The sequence below is a fragment of the Gobio gobio genome (genome assembly GCF_949357685.1).
Source record: "Gobio gobio genome assembly, chromosome: 21".
NCBI classification, from domain to species: Eukaryota; Metazoa; Chordata; class Actinopteri; order Cypriniformes; family Gobionidae; genus Gobio; species Gobio gobio.
In genome coordinates, this window is record NC_137117.1 from 26,334,844 (window position 1) to 26,360,690 (window position 25,847).

General features: G+C 38.9%; 1 protein-coding gene across 1 annotated transcript in view; it reads left to right on the forward strand.

Annotated features, from left to right (window-relative positions):
- The window catches only part of ephb2a (eph receptor B2a), a gene marked incomplete at both ends in the record, with an annotated part of 86,586 nt that overhangs the window by 22,157 nt on the left and 38,582 nt on the right, over nt 1-25,847 (forward strand). The window contains 2 exons of the mRNA XM_079802470.1: nt 16,820-16,884; nt 17,194-17,878. Coding sequence (XP_079658596.1) covers nt 16,820-16,884; nt 17,194-17,878 — 750 coding nt within the window. The remainder of the gene's footprint in view (nt 1-16,819; nt 16,885-17,193; nt 17,879-25,847) is intronic.

Genomic DNA, 25,847 nt, shown 5'->3' on the forward strand with positions numbered 1-25,847 from the left:
AAAAATGGTAATAAGTCCTTTCATGTAACCATTTCGCCAGCCTATACTTCGCTTAATAGGCATGTAGGTGCCGGTGGCACTTGGGTTTTGTTAACTTTGATAGTTTCATGAAATAGTAAACGGTGTATCAATATGCATAAATACAAGTGAATTCAACACTACTTACCATTAATGCGACGTTTGCTGCTGTGGTTTTGTGCAGGGATTTGTTTGTTGTCTGTTAAAATCCATTTTGTCAGTGATGCAATTTATAAAATGAGACAAACCGCAGGAAATCGTTAGTTCGTCTGTCCATGTAATTTTCAACCGATTTATGAATAAGAACAGAAAACTACCGTTTCACATCGCCCAATGGAATTTGAACTTGCTTTGCCAGATTGGTTGGTGTATATACATGACAAACGGGCATTGGTGAATTGTGTAATACTTTAAAATATATAGCTAATATATAGATTTGTAATTAAATCAACACATTAGCTCTGATTATGGATGAAAAAAAAATATTGGCATACTTTTTTCCCGTGAGGCCACACACTCTCTGAAAGGACCATATTTGGCTCGAGAGCCGTTTCCGAACAGTGGAAAATCAGCAATCAATCAAAACGCACGCAACCCATAGCAACGCGTTATGACAACGCCTCAACAGAAATTATCCGACTTTTGAGCCGTTCGTTACTATTGTATACATTGTCATGTTATAATAATCACATTTATTTAGTTTTATTGACCACGATATTATTATTGATATTTGTCTGAGAGGGGCACTTTTGATTCATTTTGAAAAAGGGCAGGGGCTCAAGCACCCAAAGCCCCCCCCCCCCCCCCCCTGCACGTGCCTGGTATTGTGTAATTGCCATGGTAACTGTTGTTTCCATAACCACAAAATGCCACTTTATTTTCACTTTGTTTTGTTATATTGTTTATTTTTAAATTAGTGTGGTGGCTACTTTATAGTATTAACAAAAACTGCTATTTAATATCTATAACTTATAGGCCTATTTATTCATCAGTATTAGTCATATTCATACAATTTATGTGTTTGTTAAGTAGGCTAAAGTGGGACATTACTTGTGTGTTTCATAAATTTTTTTTGAAACACACAATATTTATTCTCGCGCATGCGTAGTGGTGCTTGTGAGTTCACGTCAAAGGCAGAGGCGGAAGACAGAAACGTGTTGAATAAAGTTGTTGTTTTGATTTTTTTTTTTGTGCACAAAAACTATTCTCGTCGCTTCATAAAATTATCTTATGACTTTGTAATGACGTCTTTAGTACCTTTTATGGGTCTTGAGACTGTAAATTTCTTTGCTGCCAATGGTGGCCTTTCTGAGCCATCGGATTTCAACAAAAATATCTTCATTTGTGTTTCCAAAGATTAACAAAGATGAAAAAAATAATTTTTTTTGATGGCGAAACAGAGCAAAAACAGGCAATATACCCCCGGTTTCACAGACAATGCTTAAGCTAATCCTAGACTAAAATGCATGTTTGAGCTATTTTAACTGAAAGAATCTTGCACTGACAAATCTTAAAATATGTCAGTGGCATTGTTTTGTCTCAAGATGCACACCAGTAATGTTTTTTTCTTGGGCACGTTTATAGAAGTTACTTAAATGGCCTAATCCTGGCTTAGTCTAAGCCCTGTCTGTGAAACCGGGCCATGGAGTCTAAGTCACTTAATATTAACGTCTTGTTTAGTAAACTTGCATAAAATCAATATCACATTTGTTATCATGCTGATACCTGGAGAAAAACTGCACTCTTTGTGTGATATTTATTAACTAGGCTATATTAAATGATATAAATATAGTAAATCATGCAGTGAAAGCGTGCAAACGCGCACTAGTCTAATCTACAAAACTAGATCACGTAGTGTATGCATGCTCTGTCTGCGTGTGTGTGAAGGGTATACTCGATAATGTCAGATCGCACTCGCACATCGTTAAAACAACAATTACGATATTATCGCAGACAATATAATATATATCGCACACCGGCGGCCGCTACATCAAAGTGATAGTTGCGTAGCTGACAATGGGACAGAATTAATTTAAAAACACTGCATTTGTGTTCTGAAGATGAACAAAAGTCTTACGGGTTTGGAACGACATAAGGGTGAGTAAATAGTGTCAGAATTTTTGGGTTTTCATTTATGCTGTTACTGTATTTAAATAATATTAAAATAAGTGAGTAAATGATGACAGAACAGAATATTGGTTTTTGGGTGAACCATCTCTTTAAATGGATTGTGAAACTCCAAAACCATTTCCTTCCTTCACTTGTCATTGGTTGTAGACTGGTGCTATTGTTCTTTTGAAGATGAATTGTGAATTTACAAAGTCAGACACACTGTGGCGGTCCCCGTGGTCTAGTGAATGTTTTAGCGTCCCACCCACAGGTTGACTGACAGATCTGGAGCACAGAGGATCAATGCCCTCCGTCTTTCTGGATGCGGAATTCTGAGCGTGTCCTCACACTAGTTCACACGTTTACATTGTGTCATAGCAGCTCATTGTAGGACATGGAAGCTATTGATCAGTTAGAAGAATATCTATTACATTAAGCACTGTTTGAATCCATCATGTACTCTTTTGAACATGCTGTTTCAGTTGCATAATCATGTTTACGTTTTTTTTCCCCCCTTCTTCTTCATTTCAAATTACTGCAGCAGCAGCTACATATTTTCAGGTTAAAATGAGATTTTGGGTCCCAGATTTTTAAGTGGTCTCAGACTTATGGATCCCATTGTATGTCAGTAACATAAGCAGTATAAAATATCAGTATTGCGTGTGTTTGTGTGTGCGTGTGTTGATATAATGGAATGTAATACTAAAGGGATCTGCATAGTTTGTAAGGGGTTGTTTGCATAACGTGGATGATCAAAGCTTGATTTTAATTAACTCTACATTAATTTTTCAGTATGTTTCAAGGCCAATTTTTGTGCTTCATCTTGATAAAACAGACAAAACCAACATTGGAGATCAGCACAATAAAAGCATCAGGACAAAGCAAAGTTTTGTTGAATATTTTAGCCTGTTAGTCTGCGAAAAAGATGAAATGTTGTGTTAATTATGTTTCCAGCATGTCTCTAAAATAAATAAATTACAATCGGTTCATCCTTACAATTGCAAACAATAGGCAATAATGAAAGTATATATATATATATATATATATATATATATATATATATATATATATATATATATATATATATATATATATATATATATATATATATATATATATATATATATATATATATATATATATATATATATATATATATATATATATTCTTTCATGTTCAATACGCTAATGTACTGTAAATGTTATAAATCTGAATTTATCATTTATTTACACTTTTAGACTGTTAAGGTGATGATACACAGGGCAACTTTTTTGAGTAATGTTGCCGAGCGATGGTGGTTTGGCACTTTCCCATTGAGAATGGGCAACAAATTTCTATCTGGATACTTTAGATTGGTTGTGGGCCCTGTGTCTCACCTGGTTGACCGTTGACAACAACATTGCCCAGCGACATTGCTCAAAAAGTTGCCCCGTGTATCATCACCTTCAATGTCTTCTGTCTATCTAAGATATAGGCTAGTCTACTACATCACATTAACAGTTCCCGGGACATTATGAATCGGACATAACCAAAAAATTATTCTTGATTCTGTGAGAGAACAATTAGATTCACTGCCTTTGTGAGTCTGATTCAAACTGCTAAAGGTGCAGTCACATTTACCATTGTTTGGTGTATTTCCACTGGCAAAATTCAGTCATTTCAATAGGAACCGCCGCAATTTGGAATTTCCTGTGATGGCAAAAGTTTTCCCCTTGCAGAGTCTGCATCACGTTCAAGTTGGTCATGCGAGTTTGCTGCACTGACCAACAGAAAGTTGTTTGGTTTAGTGACTTTGTGACTGGTGCTTCATGCATCCCGCGTATAGACGCACACAAAGCCTTCCTTCCTGAATAGTTTATAAATTATTGTCACAATTATTGTCTGTTTAGTCGCAATCTAGAGGCCTATATTTCAGCGAGTTACAGATGTGTCTCTCTCAACTTGGTCTTTTATGAAGTCTCATTCGTCCCATGGTATGAAAATGCAAAGGAACTTTGTAACTGTAAAAAAAAATTAAGTCTAAGATCATAGATTCTCAAGAGTACCATCACAAGAGCAAATTAAACTTCAAGTATTCATCTCCTCAGTCTCTGTTAGATGAAGTGGTGTTTACTGAGCCTGCTCAGATTTGTTACCAAAAGTGTTTACCAGTTTCCCCACTTAAAATGTCACTGTTGATATTGTGGCTCATTCGTAGTAACGTTAAGAGGGAGGATACTATGTTTATGCCTGTTGGTGCGTTTGAATCAACATTACTTAATCCTCCTTGCTTGCTATGATGTTGTGTCATTATTTATGGGTATTTTGAGCTTTATTCGTCTCCATTTGAAGAAAAATGCATCTTTTATCTTTAGCATAAGGTCGCAAAGAGAGTGAGGATGATGAGGTTCTGCGGATGTGGGGTGCGTGCTTTTGTTCACCGCATTGGCACGGCTCAGCGTGTGCAAACTGGGTGATGAAATGAATAAATAAAAAATGTGGGACTGAAAGTTGTGCCTTGGCACGCTGACCTAAAATCCAGTGAAGACTCGCCATGTTTCCCGTGGGATTAATCTAGTGTGGCATACAGAGTGTAGCGCAGCCTGTAAGGATTATATGTACTGGACTTGGGCTCCCGCTGCCCTACTTTTCATTAAAATATAGAGAGAGAAAGGGAGAGAGATTGCATGAATGCCTGGACAGATGGAGTGGGGGTTTGATTAAACAGTGCACCAAGTACTGGGAAATGCTACAACTTTTTCTTTCAATGCACAGACAGTTGTAAATGTACTGGTTTTCATGATACTGTTGCAGGGATATTTCACTTGACGCTGTATTAATAATCATGTTTTGTGCTTTTTTTATTTGACCCATGAGCTTATAAAGTCTAAGAGGATTGTTTGTTTCCTCTTGTATTTTCCTCCCAGCCTCATCATATTCTCATATTCACAGCCCTAAACACACAGCGATGGTGCTGTTCCTGAGAGAAATATCTTTGGTTGCCCCTGAGCTGCAGAAGCTGCTGAAATATAAATGAGACACTTAATGGCTGAGGCTGTATCGAGCTAGTGTTTACAGGGATCCCAGGATTGTGTGTCACGGGGCTTCTGGCTTCGATCTCAGGAAGTCCTCTTGCCACTTGCCAAATCCCGATTCATAAATGCCACGGGGTGTCTATGTGTCACACTGGATGTGTTTATGTTGCCTTGACTGGGGCCCATATGCCCTGGCAGGACCCCCATATGTGATCCTCCCTCAAGACATGAAAAATGCTCAGTCACATTCCTTTAATACATAAAAATAAACAGCTATATACCATACTACAGCCTTAGACAGATGGTTGTACTCTATATTTTCTAAATATTTGGGGGAAAAATAAAGACTAGAGATGCACCAATGTACCAGCCAATAATCGGTAACGGTCGATAAAAGCTATTATTTTCGATTGTTTAAAAACAGCTGATGATCAGGCCAAAACGGAAAAATGTGTCCAACTGAAACTCAAGAAGAAAACTGTGTGAAGAAAATTTCTCATGTTGAATTTAGGGCAAGTTAACCCGACAATAGCGCATTAGCAGTTAATAAATAGCTACATAATACTGTAGTAGGCTCTATTGGACTCTATTGCTGCCTTCACGTGCTATCGGAATTATCGTAAATACGAGTTTCTTAGGTAAAAATTGCACATGAACGCCCTCTGATGTCGTGTTTACCACTGGGAAGTTCGGAAATAATTTTGATACCCCAATTCCCGAGATGGGCGTGTTATAAGCTTTAAACATGGTGTCGGGGAGAACTAGACTGCTGTGGCAGGTGTGGTTTTATTGTTTGTTTTTTTTTCCAAAACAGCTAGGTCGTCTTGTCTTGACATTAATGTAGTACATATTTACATGTAAGAGTAATCATATGAAGCGTATTGTATGTTTGGTACACAGCAAAAATAGCCTGTATTTGACTGAAATTATAGAATCAGCAGAAAGCGGACTAACTGGAGTGTTTATATGGTTGTCGGTGCATGGGAGACTACATATGATGTTGGTTTTAACAAGATTATCCCAATAAATAGGCAAGAATAACCTGGTGTCCACCGTGATTCCTGTTCACTCCGACAACAAAGCAACAAGCTCGTAATCACGACTTCTAAAGTGGGAATTAGGAAATTTCCTATAGCACGTGAAGGCAGCATAAGAATCACCCATAGTTCAAGCCAGGGTTGCCAGGTCTACAGTTTTTCCCTACACTAAACATTATTTGAAGAGTTTGGTTTAAAAAAAAAAGCCATTTCATTTTTTTTTTCTTTTTAATAAATCTGTATTATATCTGGTCGGTATTGAAAAGTATTTTTTTTAATTTTACGCAAAATGCGATATCCAACGTGTTATTCTGTCATGTTTTCTCTCTATCTCCACTCACTCACTCTTTCTCGCTCTCTCTTTAATGCATTTTTACTCAATTTAATCAAAATGGATTTGTTGCGGTTTGGAACCAAACTCTTCATTTGTAACGCACCTCTCAGCCAATAATGGCAAATAGCACTGTCCTTTGTTACTTCTAAAAAGAAACAAAGTGTCATATTTCAAATTCTATTCCATTTGATCACGAAATTCAAACAATAAATGTCGCTTTGATGCTTTTAAATGTGACATGATAGATCGCTGTAGTGCCTCAGTTCTAGCGGCAGCGCGGAGCGTGAGTCATCTCTTCCACTTTTAATACAAGTTATATCTCGAAAAACATGCATGAATATTAAAAGGTATGTTGAAAGATACACTACAGCTTACTGAAATCTGTATTATGACTCATGTAATCCCTCAATCAGTTTTTCAACCGCGTAAAGACGTCAATACAGCTTGTAAAATTGTATTTAGCCTACCTCAGATATACAGATTTTAAATTTTTGAAAAAGCAGACCAAAAATATTGCAGCTCATCCTGCAGATCTGCACTGCATAGACCCTCAGTTCCCTAAACACCTGGACACACCAAGCCAACGGTTTGTTCTAGTCAGACACCGTCAGGTTTTTTGGGCTTATTCAGCATGATGAATCTGCGTTGTGCCTTTGCAGAGAGAGAACTCTGATTGGCTGTTCAGCTTAGCGAATGAGTCAGTGCATGCACTCAAAAAAACTATTTGTTGAATTTACTTAAAAAAGCAGAGTCAAGTGGTTCCACACAACTATATTGAGTCATTTTTACAAATAATAATTTAGTTATATGAACAAAAGAAAGTCAAGTAGGGCTGGGTATTGTTCAAAATCTTTCGATCCGGTGCCAATTTCGGTACCTCAGTTTCGATACAGGTTCCTAACAATACTTTTTTCGATACCATATGTTTTAAAATCCATTTCAACATCAACAAAAATACATTAAACGCACAACTTTATTTTTTCACCTTAATCAAAACAAATTCTGGTAACACTTCTCACTCAGCGTAACATTATTAATAAAACTGGTTGTACTTTTGAATAGGGGTGCACCAGCAGACACTCAGGATTGGCATCAATCCTAACTTGGCCAAAATTAACAAAAAAAGATAAACCTTTTTGCCACAACATGAACATATTATAAATAATAAATAAATAAACAAATGGCATTGTGTAGTGTGTACAGGCAGGGTTTTTCCTGGCTCAAAATGAGATGGAGGTGGTAAAATCCTGCTTGGCCCAGCCGACCCACGGCTTGCAATTTTGCCAATTAATTGTCAGTTTTAGGGCTTTGTCATACATTTTTTGTGTGCTTCGATCCTTAAATAATTATGAATTTAATCCCTTTTAAGTTATCACTTTGCAGTGTAAGATTACAGCTAACACCTTTTAAATATATATTCAATTCAGTAAATAACTGAAACAATCACAACAAGCTGGCAAAATAAAAGGGTTATAAACGTATCATTCATATATTTCTACATCACTATAGAATATCTATACGTCTGTGTTTGTGGAACTAATAGTCACTCTTTTTTATTTGTTAAAGGGGTGGTAAACCACGATTTCACTATTCTAACTTTAGCTAACGTGTAATGTTGCTGCTTGAGCATAAACAACATCTGCAAAGTTACAACGTTCAAAGTTTAAAGCAAAGGGAGATATTTGCTTTTAAAGAAATCAGTTTCTAAGGACTACAGCAAACGGCCGCTAGGGACTACTACACATTCACCCAGGTTTTGCTGACATCACCAGGCCCAATATTTACATAAACCCCTCCTCCGGGGAATATGAAATAAGGGGGGCGAGGCAATTTTGTATCGCCGCGGGGAAGCGTTAGTAGGCTGTGTTTTTGCCGCAATGCCGAAGAAACGCTGTTATTTCCATCCAGATTGCAGGTCTGGGGCACTTGCTCTGTTCAGCCTTCATAGGGACGGGGGTGCGTTGCAGAGCGTTTAACATACAGCATGTTATATGCACGTGTGTTTGAGTCAGCGGGGAATCAGGCGCGCGCAGGGCTCCCTGCATCCACCGTCTTCGCGATTTCAATACCAGATTTGCACAACGTCAGCTGCGTGAAAAAAACACTGCCGGTGCGTGGATGCACGACGCGCGCGCTGCACATTTCACGGAGGACAACACAATCTTCCACAAACTTCGCGAGTTCAATACAGGATATGCACAACGGCTTGTCCTGAAAGCTGGATTTACAAACAGAAGCTGTTTACGGGCCACAACCTGTAAGTCTGATTTATTTTTCATCGATGTGTTTTCCTGTAATAGGTTGTAGCAAGGAAGTAAACAGATGACAGCGCTGTTCTGCAAACTAGTGCTGGGCGGTATGACCAAAAATGTATATCACGGTATTTTTCTAAATTATATCGGTTTCACGGTATATGACGGTATTTTTTCCCCTATGCAAAACCGGGCGTTAATCACATTTTCTACTGATTGAGAGAGGAAATACTGCAGAAGATTCACTAGAATACCCTGTTTTACTGTCATGATGAGTGAATATTGTAGAAAAACTCCACACTAGAGTTAATACAGGTTAACAATGCCTCATAAAATGATGCTGTGGAGAGACAACAACTAATAAAACAAAGACCTGCAACACACTCAGAGTCATACTTACAGACACCTGAATATTAAGTTGAATATTATATTGAGTTGAGGGCACCTTAAGCATTTTAAAAATCTAATCCTATATAACAACAAACTGCCAAAACGAGGAGAAACGTGGATATCAAAGAGAGCACTTTCTGAACGAATGACACATCAGTTTAACATAGAAAGAATAAAGCAGTTACTTTTTGGCACATTCTTCTTTGAATTGTCAGTTTATTTATTCATTTACATCATTGTCTTTTGTGTAGCAGAATAATCCATTGTGTCAGCGCGTTCGTGATTAGACACATGGTTGTATCAGTGTAATCAGTGCATATATTTCATTTTAATAAGACGTGATAAAATATGCGCGCACGCTTCTGGTTCATGTCTAGACTAGAGCAGTAGAGTATATGAAATATGTCCATTAAAAACTTAAACGCGCTGGCTCCGGTCTAAATCAGTGCTATATGATCCATGTGGAGAACGCTGTTAATCTCATCGCGGCGCTCCGCGCAGAAACCGCTCTTTCTCGCGCGCGCGCCGCGTGTAGTTTGAATTGCACCGCAATGTACACACAACGCTGTCCAACTTCACGAACGTTTTCATTCACTCCTTCAAATGTGATAACATAGGGAATAGTGAATGAGGGTATAGGATTCAGCCATACAGTGCATCAATGAAATGGGTCCCCTCTCAAACAATGACGCGCTGCGCCGCGTTCCGAACGTTGTTAAAGCGACATATACCGGTACTGCGGTATCATCAAAATTCATATCATAAAAAAAATAAATACCGGTATTCGGTATGAACCGGTATACCGCCCAGCACTACTGCAAACCAGTCTGTTAAATGCTCATTCATACTTAACGTTATCCGACGAACACCTAACGTTACAAACACTAACGTTAAAATCTCAACAGCGAACCTGGCATTAGTGTAAATGATTCTTTGATTAGAGCTTTTATGTATTGTTTATCTTCAGGCATGCTAAACATGGTTCTGTGTGTGATTTGGCTAACTTACTAGTTACTAGTGTTTGTTTTGGGTTAGTTCTTGCGACAGATATTTGGCTATAATCGTTCTAAAAATACAAAAGTTAAAGTGCCATTCAGTAGCGATCATTATAGATCCGCAGTCTTTACTCTCGAGGACTGAACAGGTTCTGCTCGATCATCTTCACTCAAATGTTCTGGGTCTGATTCGGGCGGTAAGGGGCGTGGCGTTTCCGACGTGCACTGCGGTTAGCGAATCACAACACACTGGGCCAGCTAACCAATCTGAGCCCACTGCGTATTTTTGAGGGACTGGCTTCATACAACCCGGAAAGCATCAGACCGTTTTACAAGGAGGGACAGAGCAGTGTAGAATAAAGGTCAAATATATGAAAAATAAGGCAATTTTTTTTAAAACGAAGCATGAACACATGTTACAGTGCACCCCACAAACACAATCAAGCCTTCAAAAGAATGTGTTTTACCACCCCTTTAAACACAATCCAGAATCCACTAAGTAGCCTACACACTCATAGAGAAAGTGACAATAAATGAATAAAAATACATAATCATAAGCTATGACAAAAATATATATTAAATTAGGTTAGTGGATAGTTAAAAAAATTGCAATTACAAAAAGTTATTCTTGAAAAAAATCTTTTTAACTAATTTTATAAAATCTTAACATAATGAAAAGGTACAAATTACTTTGTGTTCTTATTAAATACATTTATGAAAAACAATTTATATAATTTTTTTTATTTAATTTATATATATATATATATATATATATATATATATATATATATATATATATATATATATATATATATATATATATATATATATATATATATATATATATATATATATATATATATATATATATATATATATATATATATATATATATACATAGAAAAGTTCACGGCATAAAGAGAAGAGATGTTGAGCGTACAAATCCTAGTCTACTTTGTATATCGGTTTGAATGGTAAACGGAGAATGATGGACAGCTACAGCGGAGGAAAGACATTCAGCTATGGAAAGGCTTTAGATCAGGCATTCTCAACCCTGGTCCTCGAGGCTCGAGGCCCACTGTCCTGCAGAGTTTAGCTCCAACCCTAATCAAACACACCTGAAACAGCGAATTAAGCTCTTCAGCATTACTAGAAAGCTACAGGCAGGTGTGTTTGATCAAGGTTGGAGCTAAACTCTGTAGAAACAACAACTTTGTAGAGAAACAACAACTACACTTGTGTTGTGTGACTGCGAGTATCTTCAGAAATCCTCCCCGTCACGTGGTGGTGGACAGCCAATCGCCGGTGCTTTAGGTCCTTGCAGACACAGCCGCTTGGCTTTTGGCACCAAAAGATAAATAATTTTTCGATACTCATAGTATCTGAGTTTTTCGTTCGATACCATAAAAGTATCGCCGTTCGGTGCCCAGCCCTAAAGTCATGTAAAGCTGACAAAATTTCTTTAAGTTAATACAAACCATTTGAATTTGTCACTGTTACATATGCAGTTTACTTAATAATGTTATGTTAAATGTATAAAAGTTTATTATGTTAGTTAGTTAGTTAGTGATTTAATTTACCTTATTAAATTAACTACTTGTTCTACAAGTGTAAGTGGAAAACTATTAAAGGTCCCATGGCATGGCATTTTTCTATTATTTTATAATGTTTCCTGAGGTGTACTTATATTGTTAGTATGACTTTTACATCATAAAATGTCATAATTTAGAAATAAAAGGCATTTTTTCAATATTGCTGTTTGCCCTGTGGCTGAATGCCCTGCTTCAAGAGGCGTGTCTACTGTGAGACTTCAGTAAAAACGCCCACTGTTGTGATTGGCTGACATCTTTGTATTTTAAATGAGCGGAGGGGGCGTGGTTTAACTTGGTCTATGAGGCACGAGCAGGCACGAGCTGCTGCCAGAGGGATGGACCTGAGTTCACTTCTCATCAGTTCTCAGCATGTCTGAACTGTTGTAGTTACAGCATATACTTCAGGTTATTAGTCTATTTCTAGTCGGAGGGACTGTCACTCATGTCAGAAAGTTAGTAACTTTAGTAAATTATGGATCAGCGCTGACTGGAGACGCGAACCGTTTAGAACGATTCAGTCCGATTTGGTGAACTGATTCGGTTCACTAAAAAGAACCGGTTCAAAAGAAAGATCGTTCGCTAACCGGACATCACTAACGTTAGCCTGGATGCCAGCCGAATTTAGCCCCGCCCACAAAATGTTTTGCTCGGGCAATTCGGTCTGGACTCGCTCCATAGAGAAGGAATTATGCCCGAACAGAAACTGTTCGGACCAATGAAATTGTCAGGGCGGGCTTTAGACGATGATGGACAGATGATCAACAGTAACGTAATCATCCATGTCATCGAAGGCTCTTGGGTTGAATTTGCTCTTATCCTAAACGGAGAACTTGTTCGTATATGCGTTCACCTTCACTATTTCTCTCAGAAACGATGATCGTGTTGGTAATTACTCTGTGTATCCTTAAATTATTTTATTACTGCCAAAGATCGTTTACACTCATGTTTTTCTTGTAACGTTACTTAATCATGCGTGCGTGCAGACAGGGTTTCCAAGTGTTTTTGCAATGTCGCGCACAATTGCTACTCAAAACGTTTGGTTGGCAAAATATGTTATTTTGGCAAGGTTGCCTGCTAAAATTCGCATTCCTGGGTTTATATAATCACATAATTGGGGTCGCTTCAACCCGCGGACATGGAGAAAAACACGGACTTGGTAACAGTGCAGTTGAGTTCTGTTGACATTTGACAACTAACGTTACGCGTCGCTCCGTTGCTCTGATTGGTTGTGGGTCTATCCAATTGAGGTCTTTCCTGGCTCGGTTGAAACACGCCCCATAATCAAAGCTCAATGGAGCGGTACCAGACTCAAATTCTGACTAGAATTGAGTATGGCCACGCCAGGCTACACTAACGTACCAGCAGAGGCGTAAATCACGGGGGGGACGGGGGGGGACAGGACCCCCCCAATCTGAGGGCTGTCCCCCCCTAAAAACCATGCTGAGTATTGTAAATAATATAATGATATATACTTAAAATACATGTGTAAGTAGTAAAACAATACAAAAGCAAACAGGACAAAAAAATGCGTTTAAGTTTAGAAAAATGTTGAGTTCCCCCCTCCCCCCTTGCCCCACAGTGGTTTGATCCACCGCGCACATCAACTACGTTGATCAACAACGTTACCCATAGAACGTAAAAAAAACTACAACACAAGTTTGGGGAGACAACAAGCCCTTCAGACAGCAGTTATGAAACTCCAGTAAGCTGTCAATACTATTTTATTCACTTTAAACATCTAAACTTTTCTCTTTAATACAGATTAGGCAAAACACTGTTAACATCACTTGCCTACCGCGGCACCGCCCCGGGCCACCGTCGTTTTCATTTTTATAGTAATAAAATAATTTTGTTTAGTTAGAGAACAGACACAACAATTAAAAACTGAATGTGTCTGCTCAATACAGCACGAGCCGAACGAGAGTCAGATTTCATTAATCACCAGAGCAAACAGCTGACAGACAAGATGATCGCGGAACATTTGGTTTCAAAGCGACATGTAAAAGTGCCTATTTAAGGGAGTGTGTCATTGTACTGTTTTCTTGCTGTGTTTTTCATTAAGAATAATAGGCTAATGAACCCATAATTCAAGCAACCCGAACCCGCCCTCGAATTGGCGCTAATTCTAAATCTAAAGTATATGCGGACGGCCGCTCCGCCAGATCTGTGTTGGGCTTGCTGCAGTTGAATATCTAAAGATCTGAATATCATAGTATAAAATACTATGTGTAGGATACGAGATAATTTAATAATTATAATATGACTGCGTGGGGAACCTTACTCATATTTAAACAACTATCGCTTTGTGTTGTTGGTCAGATAAAATGACAGAGAAAAGAAAAACGGACATTAGATCATTTTTCAGTGCACCAAAACGCCAAATAAGCACAAAATGTTTTTTTTTTTTTTTTTATATTTTTTTTTTTTTTTTTTTTGTGGTACACATATCCTTACAAGTACGATTTTGGCTGTATTATTTGTGTCCCCTTCAAAAATTGCTCTTGAGAAATTTCATGTTTATCGTCCCCCCAACTGTTAGATGAAATTTACGCCCCTGCGTACCAGAGACGGAGCTCAGCGATTGCTAACAAAGTTATTTATAGTAACTACTGAGTTATGAGAGCGCTGTCAGTCAGCGCAAGTTTATTGTGTTTGTATCTGAGAGTTCTGAATAAACACGAGTCCAGTCACACCGAGTCCGTCTTCATCATTATTACCAACTTTGTAACACATGCAAAGTACCATTACAGCTGTCGAGATGAACGAGTTAAAAGTAAGTGTTGATAATAGCATTATTTTTAAAATAAAATAAAAGCGTCAGTGACGCGCGTTGAGTACACAGCGCAAACAAAGACACAACAGCAGTAATCGAATGTAATCCAGTGTATTGTGGGGCTAGGCTGGCTAGCCCGAATATGCTCACGCTTACCCCCCTTCTGCTTAATCTCATGCCGCGTTTGGTGCCTCCGCTGTGGGCCAGATGCAGTACTGGGGGTCGGGGATGTTGAAGTGCAGTGCAGCCCGAGCTTCGGCGTGTGTGAGGCCGATGTTGAGCAGAAACTCATGACTGTATGCACATTTTAGAACCGATAGACGCGACGAGGACGTACAAAAACACTGACTCACAAGATAGAAAACACGAAAACACCGTTCTGTCTGGAGAGAGAGAAGCTGCATTGTGTGCACGAATAATAAATAATTAGCTACACATCAGAAATTACTGATCACAGATCAGAAGGAACTGAAAAAAGACTTCTGTTTTCATTTGTACATCCAAACACTGAGAAACTGCCAGCATTCACTCGTTCACAAGGAATGATCTCTCGAGCGTTTGCATGGGTGTGCCAGATTCTCTGGGAGGAAAGGGAGGTAACCGTTCCTGCTTGGACGTCAAACCAGGAGACTTCAGGATTGGCTCGTCTGGCCTGTCATTTTCTCAAAGGCAGAGAGAGACAGCCAGAACTCGGGTTTTACACCGATCAACATTTCTATCCACTTGGGGACAATATTCAGGCTAGGGGAACTCATATTAATGTTGAAAAACCTCATAAAATGAAAATTTCATGCCATAGGACCTTTAAATATAAGAAGGATATTTTTAGTAACAAAATTATTACCAATAAATGAGTGTATGAGTGGCCACAGCCTAAACACAGGCACCACTCTTCTGCATAATGGTAACCACAAAATTACAGAAACTCCTCTAAATGTCCAACATAACTGCACTTAACACTAACATAAACTAACAACATCTTTCCCTTTAATGAAAAAGATAAAATAATACTTAAATCCTAAATTTACTCTCCTAATGCAGTCCCTTGTAAAGCATGCTGGGAACTACAGATCCACTGCCCAGTTTGTTCGTTTCACTCAGCAATGTTAAGTTGACCGAACAAACACTTATTAAGTAAAGCTGACAATACAAATTTTTAGTAGAAACAACTCAGTAGATCTAAGTAAATTTTGTTACATGAGTTTAAGTAATGTGAACAAGGATGATTTGAGTGCAACTAACAACAGTGAAAGTTCATTTTATAAAAGCGAAAGTGATGAAAGCGAGCAAATGCAAAAAAAAAAATGGAATGACAAAAATAGACTATTGATACCTGCTGAAATAGACAGATATTTACTTACACATGCCAGTTGCCGCAGCCGACGAGAGGCGACAACACAGTCAACTTCGACGCTGCTAGTTCTTAGACGTTGGCTTGGTGTGTTCCAGGCTTAATACCACCTGCCTTCAACTAACAAGTAGCAAAGCATGGCTCTGATGTAGCTGTAACTAAAGCCTCCATTGCACTATATAAAAGAAAAGGAACAACACTTTCGTCATGTCCAGCCCTAATTTCCTGTTTCAATAGGATATAGGGGTGTTTTTTCCCATACTTAGATGGATTTAGTCTGTATTTATGCAGGGAGGGGTGAATATCTGAATAATGATTAAAACTGGAAAATGGCCTTTGGAATAAAAAAAATGCATCAACATGAAAAACCTTTGCTTGTCAAGAAGTGATAGTTTTTTTATTTGTGGTAGTTTTTTTTATCAAAGCAGGACAACAAATCTTTTCGCCTAAAACACCCCCTAGGTTTTCATTTGACTGATTCTGGCAGTATGCGGAATACACTTGTTCTCAGCTAAATAATTGAAAATGTCAGATCAGAGTCATATTTCTAAACTATTTTCTCCTACTTGCCATATTGAATAGAAAGGCACTCTCTGTCATTTGTGGCAATTACGAACTAGATGTGAAGGGAAGCAGATGTTAGAACATGATGTGATCTATCATCTGTGATGGATAACACCTTCCAATCTAGTAATAGCCATTTGTAACATTTGATTAACAATAAGAGTCAAAAATAGCGAGCTATTACTGCTGTGAAATGGGCAACTGTTATTCTGCATCTCAAAGTGTGAGTCATCCTTTATTTAACATTCAGAAAAGCTATCCATTATGTATCATAATTGCTGTTGAGAGACTTGAAGAACAATGACCTTAGAAATGCTGGAACGTGCAGTAATGGGCTCTTAGCGGCAGCATTTTAAACTTACATGTTTTTGGTATGCATTTCTTTTCAGATGTGTTGATGGACTCCACGACGGCAACAGCAGAGCTGGGCTGGACGATATATCCATCATTGGGGGTGAGCCTCATTGAAATAATTTAGATGATCAGACCTAGCATAAATGAATAATTCAGTGCGCAAATTCAGCATGACTCATGTGGTGCAGAAATAGAAGTTGAAAGAATTCCAAATTAGATTATTTTGAATGCAATCCATGCAGTTTGTCTCACTTCTGCACATTTTTACCGTAGATTTCATAATGTGTCTGTAATGGTGTGAGACCTGAATGAATGTTCCATAAATATGCAAATAGCTCGAAAAACATGCTTTTACTATTAGCCGCACACACTGCTTATTCAAACTTTATTATCTGTTCTTTGGTTCCAGTGGGAAGAGGTGAGTGGCTACGACGAGAACATGAACACCATCCGCACCTACCAAGTGTGCAATGTCTTCGACGCCAACCAGAACAACTGGGTGCGCAGCAAATACATCCGGCGGCGGGGTGCCCAGCGGATCCACGTGGAGATGAAGTTCTCTGTGCGAGACTGCAGCAGCATCCCGAAAGTCCCTGGCTCTTGCAAGGAGACTTTTAATCTGTACTACTTCGAATCAGACTCTGACGTAGCCACCAAGGTGTATCCCGCCTGGATGGAGAACCCTTGGGTCAAGGTGGACACCATTGCAGCCGATGAGAGTTTCTCCCAGGTGGACCTGGGCGTCGGTATGATGAAGATCAACACGGAAGTACGCAGCTTTGGGCCGGTGTCCCGTAATGGCTTCTACTTGGCCTTTCAGGATTACGGAGCCTGCATGTCGCTCATCGCCGTAAAGGTTTTCTATCGCAAATGCCCCCGAATTATTCGGAATGGGGCCGTCTTTCAGGAGACCTTGTCAGGTGCGGAAAGCACCTCTCTGGTGTCCGCCCGAGGCACTTGTGTACCTAATGGAGAGGAAGTGGATGTGCCCATTAAACTGTACTGCAATGGAGATGGGGAGTGGCTGGTACCGATCGGGCGTTGCGTGTGCAAGGCTGGGTACGAGTCTGTGGACAACGGGACTGCGTGTAAAGGTGAGTTGCTTATTCAGTAATGCTTATTAGTTCTTTTGAATACCTCAAATTGATTTTGTTCTTAAAGGGACAGTCCACTAAAAAATTTAAATGGTCACACTCATGATGTTTCAAACCCATATTTTGTTATTTGAGGATTGTTTTCTTTTAAGATAGATCATAGATAAACAGGCCATCAAACTCAAAAGGACACACAGCACCGTAAAAGTAGCCCATATACTCATGGGCCGTGTTCCATTTTCTTTGAAGCTGTATGATTTTTGAGTTTTGTCACCAGAACAAACAGAGAAAAAAGTAAGGAAAGAAAAAAGATTGGAATACTCTTTAAGAGATGTTTTTGGAAATGCAAAATATTCTTAACTTTTTGAAAATTAGAAGAATATAGGAGTTAAGAAGAATTGTATTCTTAATGATTTGTGAAACCGGACAGTACAGACTTTACAGTGCAGCTACTTTTCTTGGGCTTGACAGTACATACAATATATTAAAATGAGTGTATTTCACAAAAAAAAGTTTTTTTTTTAACTCAAATTAAAACCACATTAGGCTGAGTAATTAATAATTAATAATTTCATTCATTCAACTGCTCTTTAAAGTCTTCCATTCTCATCTTTGTTTGATCTGGTTTAAATGGCTCACTAAAAAGGGAAAGTCTTGTTACGTAAATGAGAAATGTCTGGCAGATTTGACCCTTAAAAATAGCTTTCATCTGTGTAACAGGGTGTTGTCAGGTGGATTTAGATGTTACCATATGATGCACATTTTTAGGGAGCCTGACAAAACATTTTTTACGGTGCCGGATGCCAGCAATGATAAATAAATAATGAATAGACTCAGCTTTAGCCTCAGATTTCTGCACCCACATAAAGCACCATGAAATAGAAATAGAAATACATACAGTCTTTTTGATTATTATTTTATCCAATGACAGAAAAGGAGGACCTAACGTCCTTCCTGAATGCACGCACACACACACACACACACATTACAGAGTCTTACTATTGAGATCTGCCCTGCAGGGACAAAACATTCACTGGCCTTATCCTTATGAAAGCTAGTTGAAAGACATCGGGCCATTGTGTCCTCCTGCCTGTTCCTATCCATGTGGAGAGGATTTCTTCGCTTACAGTCATTGTTATTTCAACCTAAATCCTCACACGCGCATGCACACAAGCACTGACCCTTAAAACTGTTTTTATAACATGAGATTTTGCCGTTATTCTTGCATTACTCAACTAGGAAGTAGCTCTCTGTCTGTGAGAACAAGGGAGCCGTAATGAATAGAAATCCTCCAGTCAGTTGTAATGCTGCCTTGATAGGTTGGAATGAATAGAGGGATTTGGGTAGAAAAAGGTGTTTTTTTTTTCGCCCTCGCTCAGCACTCAGCAGATATGATTACATTCAAGGAGAGCAGGGTGGCGATGAGGGAACGATTTTGGCAGGGTTCTCCTGGGTACTGTTGACAGAATCTAAATTAGTAATATCCCCCCATCTGGAGCAGCTGATGGATGGAAATCGGCAATATCCTGGGCGAGCACAAGCCAGACCATCTCTTTTATTTCCCCTGGTGTTAATCCTCCTCGCTGCCACCACTTTAATGACACTCCTAATTGACTAATTTGGAGTGCACAGAGGGAGCTGGGTGGACGCTTAGACGCTGCTATCCCTAGCGGGTCCATTCAGAAATCAAGCACAACTAATGAATCCCCCTGTGGTTGTTAACCAAGGGCTGCATGTAGACAAATGGATTTATGAGTTCCATTTTCTGTCTCTAAAAGAAATATGCAGTAGCAATACTCATTAAAGCCAAGTAGAGACATAATGGTCTAATTAATAGCAAGCTTGACGTGTAGTTCTCTTATACTGTAATGTTATACTGGTACAATGGCACAGCACTGCATGCTTCAGGTCAATGCAAATTCAAAAGCCTTTCGTGAGTGGTTTCATCTCAGTGGCTGTGTGTGTTTTTAAGGCCTTACAGTGCTCAACAAAAAGGATTTTTGTCTGATGGACTCACTTTACTTTTTTATTAAATAAAGAATAAAGAATAAATACATCTTTATTAAATTTGCTAAACAGTAAAGATTTTTGTCTTAAAGGGTTAGTTCACCCAATAATTAAATTTCTGTCATTAATTACTCACCATCATGTCGTTCCAAACCTTCGTTTATCTTCGAAACACAAATTTAGATATTTTTGATGAAATCCAAGAGCTCTCTGACCCCTCCATAGACAGCAATTTAATTACCACTTTCAAGGTCCAGAAAGGTAGTAACATTGTTAAAATAGTCCATGTGACCGCAGTGGTTCAACCTTAATTTTATGAAGTGACGAGAATACTTTTCGTGCGCAAAAAAACAAACAAAAATAACGACTTTATTCAACAAATTCTTCTTGTCTGTGAAGCCCTGCACTGTATTTACTACGTCAACAGTGTAGGAGAATGACAGAGTTTTACGGCATAACTGCAGCTCACCATTGGCTAGCTCCTGCGTCAGCATCACACGCATGCTTCGTGGTGCTCACGTGAACAGCTTCGGCCAATGGTAAGTATAGTATAGTATATAGCCTTATGAATTCGAACTCCTAACATTTGCTCAGTCACATCATGTGCAGTTTGCAGGCACACAGAGAGATGCAGGAGCAGTTATCTTTGTTTCAGGATGCCCAGAATCACTATAGTAACTGCATGTTTTACAAAGGTATGTTAGTTAATTGCCGTTCTTATAGCCTATGCACTGCCACACACACACACACACACACACACACACACACACACACACACACACACACACACACACACACACACACAGACGGCAAGCGTAAGCCCCGAAGCCAGATCGCTTTCACTTTCGTTCTCATAAAGTCTGTCAAGTAAATGCGTTTAAAGGCTTGAACATTTTACTCGGTACTTGAAGGGATTGTGCACTATTCAAAAACAACGATACGGAAAACGTATCCGTTCAGTGCTCAGCTTTTTTCTGTGACAGAGAGAGCCGAGCCGTGTCGCGTCTCTGACAACGCGCGCGCCCTGAAGGCAGACCTCTTTCACCTGCGTCCTCACAAAGCTTTGTCATTTATATGTGTTTTAAGGCCTGCCAGTTTAACATTAAAGCGATTTTAGACCATCAGATGTGTATTATGTTGAACTAATACCTGATATATTGTGACAAATGAACACTCAGACAGAAGCTCGCACATCACGCGAAGATCGCGCGCAGTGACGAGCGCAGAAACGCAGTGTCAACGCTGTCCTGTGACTAAAGTAAAGTCACTAAAGTAGCTTAGAAACTCAACCATTATAGGCATATATTTTAATACCTATTGAAGTAAGTACAAACCACAGCTTCATAATGAATAAAGACGGTTGAGTAATTCACACACACAATCACTCTCTCATTAATAGGGTTGGGCATCGTTTTGATTTGAACGATTCTGATTCCGATTCCGATTCTTAGTTTTGATTACGGTTCTTTTCGATTCTCGATTCCGATTCTTTGAGGGGTGGAGTCACAACATGTCACAGGCTCATTTCACAGATGAAAATTGTATTTTGATTCAATAATGAGTTTTAGTTTTGGGACTTTCTCCGCTGGCATTTTCACTTGCTTTGCTGCAAAGGTGAATGGAGTTTCACACCGAGTCCCGGTTTAACAATAGCATTAACAGCAGTCATATTAGGACTGCTACTAGCGTGGGCAATTTGCGTATAGCTACATTTATCTACGAGGGGGGAAAAATAATTTCAGTAACGTTGTTGTTCACCACAATTCGCAATTGGTCAAGGGCTTTGTTATTACACTACAATCAGTTACCTGATTATGACGAGGTGGGATAATGTTAGTTCACCCTGAAATGAAAATAAAGCCATCTTTTACTCACCCAGCTGTTGTTCAAATGCGCGTGTTCCTGTGTGTGCGCACTCCAAGCCGCAGTAGCCTCGTGCAATATATATCGCGTTTTTTTCTACTGAGCTTGATTTCTCAAAATGTTGCATGTGCGTGTGTGTGTGTGTGCTTATCCTGGGTGCAATGACAACAGTGCGAGTTATTATAGTAGGCATGAGCGCCGGCGGCTGCTGACGGCTCATAGTGCACACAGAGGAGCGCGCTCAGAATAACGGCCGAGCTCAGTGTTTTGACTGAATAATACGGTTTCTTTCTCGCAAAACCTTATAGTGTGCCCCCTGAACACTTTCCATATGGCGCGCGTCTCCCTGTATCGTTGCGTGATACATTTGTTTATTTTTTGTAATGTTTTAACTGATCGCCATTCACTGCCATAATAGGAAGGAGCGCGTGCAGGAACAGTATTTTAAATGTCATAGGACATAGGGCACTGGGACAACATCAGGGTAAGTAAAAGAAGGCTTTATTTTCATTTCAGGGTGAACTATCCCTTTAATAACGTTGGTTAGCGCAGGGTTGCCTGAGGAGGACAGACCTGCGCAGCATTTTAAAGATGCTACACTCGTTAATTTATACACCACATATTTGTAGTGCATCCTCCCGTGCAAGAAATAAGTTTGTCATATGTGTTGCACTGTGCCGACCCAGGCTTTTTTTTTTTAAGTGAAATAAAGCCACACTTTTGAGCGCCGCTTACCGTGCTCCATGGCTGCAACAGAACAAACGGGCGCGGCAAGCACTTCCGAAAACTTGCGCGTTTGGAACCGATGATCGGAATCGAAAACAAAATTTCTAAACGATTCCAATGGCATCGTTATTTTTAAAACGGTTCCAAGTTGGAACCGGTTCTCGATGCCCAACCCTACTCATTAATGCATTCAAATAAATGTAATGTAGGCCTACAGTGTTAATTTATCTGTATCTGATGTGCAACAAGCAGAAATCTGCCCCAAAGACAATAACTGCTGAAAGTGAACCGTTTCCTTCAAGTATTTTAAAATCACAAAGAAATGCACTTCTTCATTAGAAAAAAAATTCCAACTTTAATAGTAGAAAATATTTGGAAAAAAATGGAAAGCAAAAAAAAAAAAAAGCTAAATAATCGTTCATTAATCATAATCGAGGTAAAATGTTCAATTAATCGAGGTTTTTATTTTTGGTCAAATCGTTACAGCCCTACTCTCATTGGCTGTCGGTCATCGCCGATGCTATTTTCAGTCAGAACACATTTCACACAGCAGGATTTCGCATCAACGACAGGTCCAGATATTTAGCATGCCAAATATCTCATGGCCGTCAGCGACTCGTCTGCGATTCTCTCAGATCGTGTCTTAATAATTTACACTGCGTGATTGTCACTCATGTGCACGAGCACCGATTTGCCTATGATTTTGGGCATTTGTCTGCAATTTCGCAAAACTTGTTTTCAAATTGGGAATAAAATTGGGTAGTGTGAAATCGGCATAAGAGCCTCACTCTGAGTCGGATGACGTCTCGCCCCCTATGAACACTATCACTTGGAAATAAGATCTCTAGTGTTCCACTAACCTGCTGCACAACAATACAACAGTTTTTATAGAATAGGAGCATAACATGCTTTCCTGTAGCTCAAACAGTAGAGCGTGGCGCTAGCAACGCCAAGGTCATGGGTTCGATTCCCAGGGAAAGCCAGAACTGACAAAAATGTAGAAAACAATGTGTACCTTGAATGTAATGTAAGTCGCTTTGGATAAAAGCGCCTGCCAAATGCATAAATATAAATGTAAATGTAAAAAATAACAAAGGTGGCATGATTCATGTAATGTATTTGCAAATAGACTACTAATAGCCCTTTTAACCTTGAACTCACTTTAACCCCGCATGCTTGATCAATTGTAATCATTGGTCTTTGTTTTCTATTTTTACATAAAATATTAATTAATATTTTACAGATTTTTTTTCTGTAAAATTACACAATACAAAATATAAGCAATTTCCTGTAAATGTTATAGTGGGACTTTAAATTACAACAAATATCTGTAGAACAACAGGTATTTCATTGTATAATGACAAAAAGGGAAATTTCTGTAAAAAAAAAAAAAAAAATAGACCATTTACCTGTAAAATCACACTTTTTTTTTTTTTACATTGTGGGCAAGAATAGCTATAAATTATACTGACCCAAAACTCTCTCACACTGGCCCTGGGCCATCGGGCCATTCCCATTGTTGAGTCTTGTCTTGTATTTAGCCTATTGAAACATGACTAACCATCCTTATGAAAGGAAGTACGGGAACAGCTTGTGAAATATAATTTACATGTCTTGTGCCAGGAACGCCTCTCCTCTCCATAGTCAAGAGCTGAGACTCACCCACACCTCAAGTAATTTTAGTGGTAGCACTAATTCAGTTAATCCAACTGACCATCTGACCCTCTTTGTTCTTCTCTTGAGATGTTCTTCAGCCCTCTCGCTGTCATTCAGATTTGGTTTGTGATGGATATTATTGACTGGCCTTCTAGATTGCATTTCATAAGTAATTACATAGACCTCATGGTACAGTCTCTGCTTGTTTTAACGTTTAATGATTATAAATAGCGAAATTCATCTGGACAGTGTTGGCTGCAGATGAATTACCTCTACTGTATGGAGCTGGACTGTGGCCAATCCCTCAAGCCAAGCCTGCCTGTGTCTCCAAACAAGATGAATGTTGGCTGATTTTGCTTATATTGTGTTATGGCCAATCAATACATTCCTCCACGGCCAGCCGCAATGAGCATTTGTTTCAGTATATTGACCTTTCAATTAGAAGTAATGGTTTTGTTATCTTGTTAACTTTGAATATGATATTTTATTATCTAGGGAGTACTTTAGGCTTAAAACTCAATTTTTTCTTTGCTGGATTAACCTCAAAGCTAAAATCTTACAATAAATCAAGGCTGTATATTCTTTATTATGTAATTGTCTGAAGTGTTACATTTGCTAAATCCTGTCCACTGGAATGTTGTATCTATCTTTATCTTTTAATTTTTCACAGTCACGGTTGAGGGACACTTGGTGACTTTTGCAATGCTGCCGTTATTTAAAAGCTCTGGTTTCATGTATTTACTAGCTGGATAATCTGTTCAGATGGGCACCTATAGATCATCATGTACCACCACTGTCTATTTTCAGTGAACAAATGACTCTTCAAATGACTCTTATGAGGCGGTGAATTTTTGTGAATCAGGAGCAGTGTGACCGTGTAGTAGAGACCTGCACTCCCACGGGAAAAGCTAGAGGGAAAATCTGTCCAAAACAGCTGGTCTAGGATCAGTTTTCTCAGTTTTCATATAGGCGAAACAGAAACTGGAGAGCGTCAAAGGTTTCTATTTACAACGTGTTTTTGCAGTGTTGAGCAATATAGCCAATCACAAACATATGATATCTTGAACGTTATGGTCAATCAGAGGTTAAAATTCACTCATGCACACTTGTGAATCCTCTCATCATAACAAACAAAGTGTAGACAATATGTAAATTAATGAGTAATTGTGCAGTGTAGACATCTTCATATTATAACATAGTTTTGTGAGATAGTGATTGACTAAAATAAGTGGCAGGTTTTTATTTGTGATTACAAAGAGAAAGCTCTTTTTATGCTTTTTGCCATGCCAAATCACGCATTTAGTAAGGTTGCTTTTCTATTAAAATTAATAGAGTTTGTAAATGTAGATGCTTAAATAACAAATTATCGTGAGCGTTTATGCTGGGATGTGTAGGTTGTTGCTCGGTGGCCTAACTTGAAACTATTTCATGCAAATTTCATGGACGTACTGAAAAAAATCTATGTATATTTTGTGGGGGTTTTTTGCGGGCAGGAGCAGAAAAAAACATGAATGTTGCAGGTAGGAGTGGGAGATGGTGACATATTTTTGTGCGAGTGGGACAGAATTACGCGGGATCGGGACAGAAAAACGTCCCGTGCAGGCCGCTACAGTGCAGCTTGATTTTGAACAATGACTCAATGAGGAGTAAAAAAAAAAAAGGACATTAATTACTGTAGCCACTGATCCCGTGTTTTTCCGTGGGTGCTCAACCATTT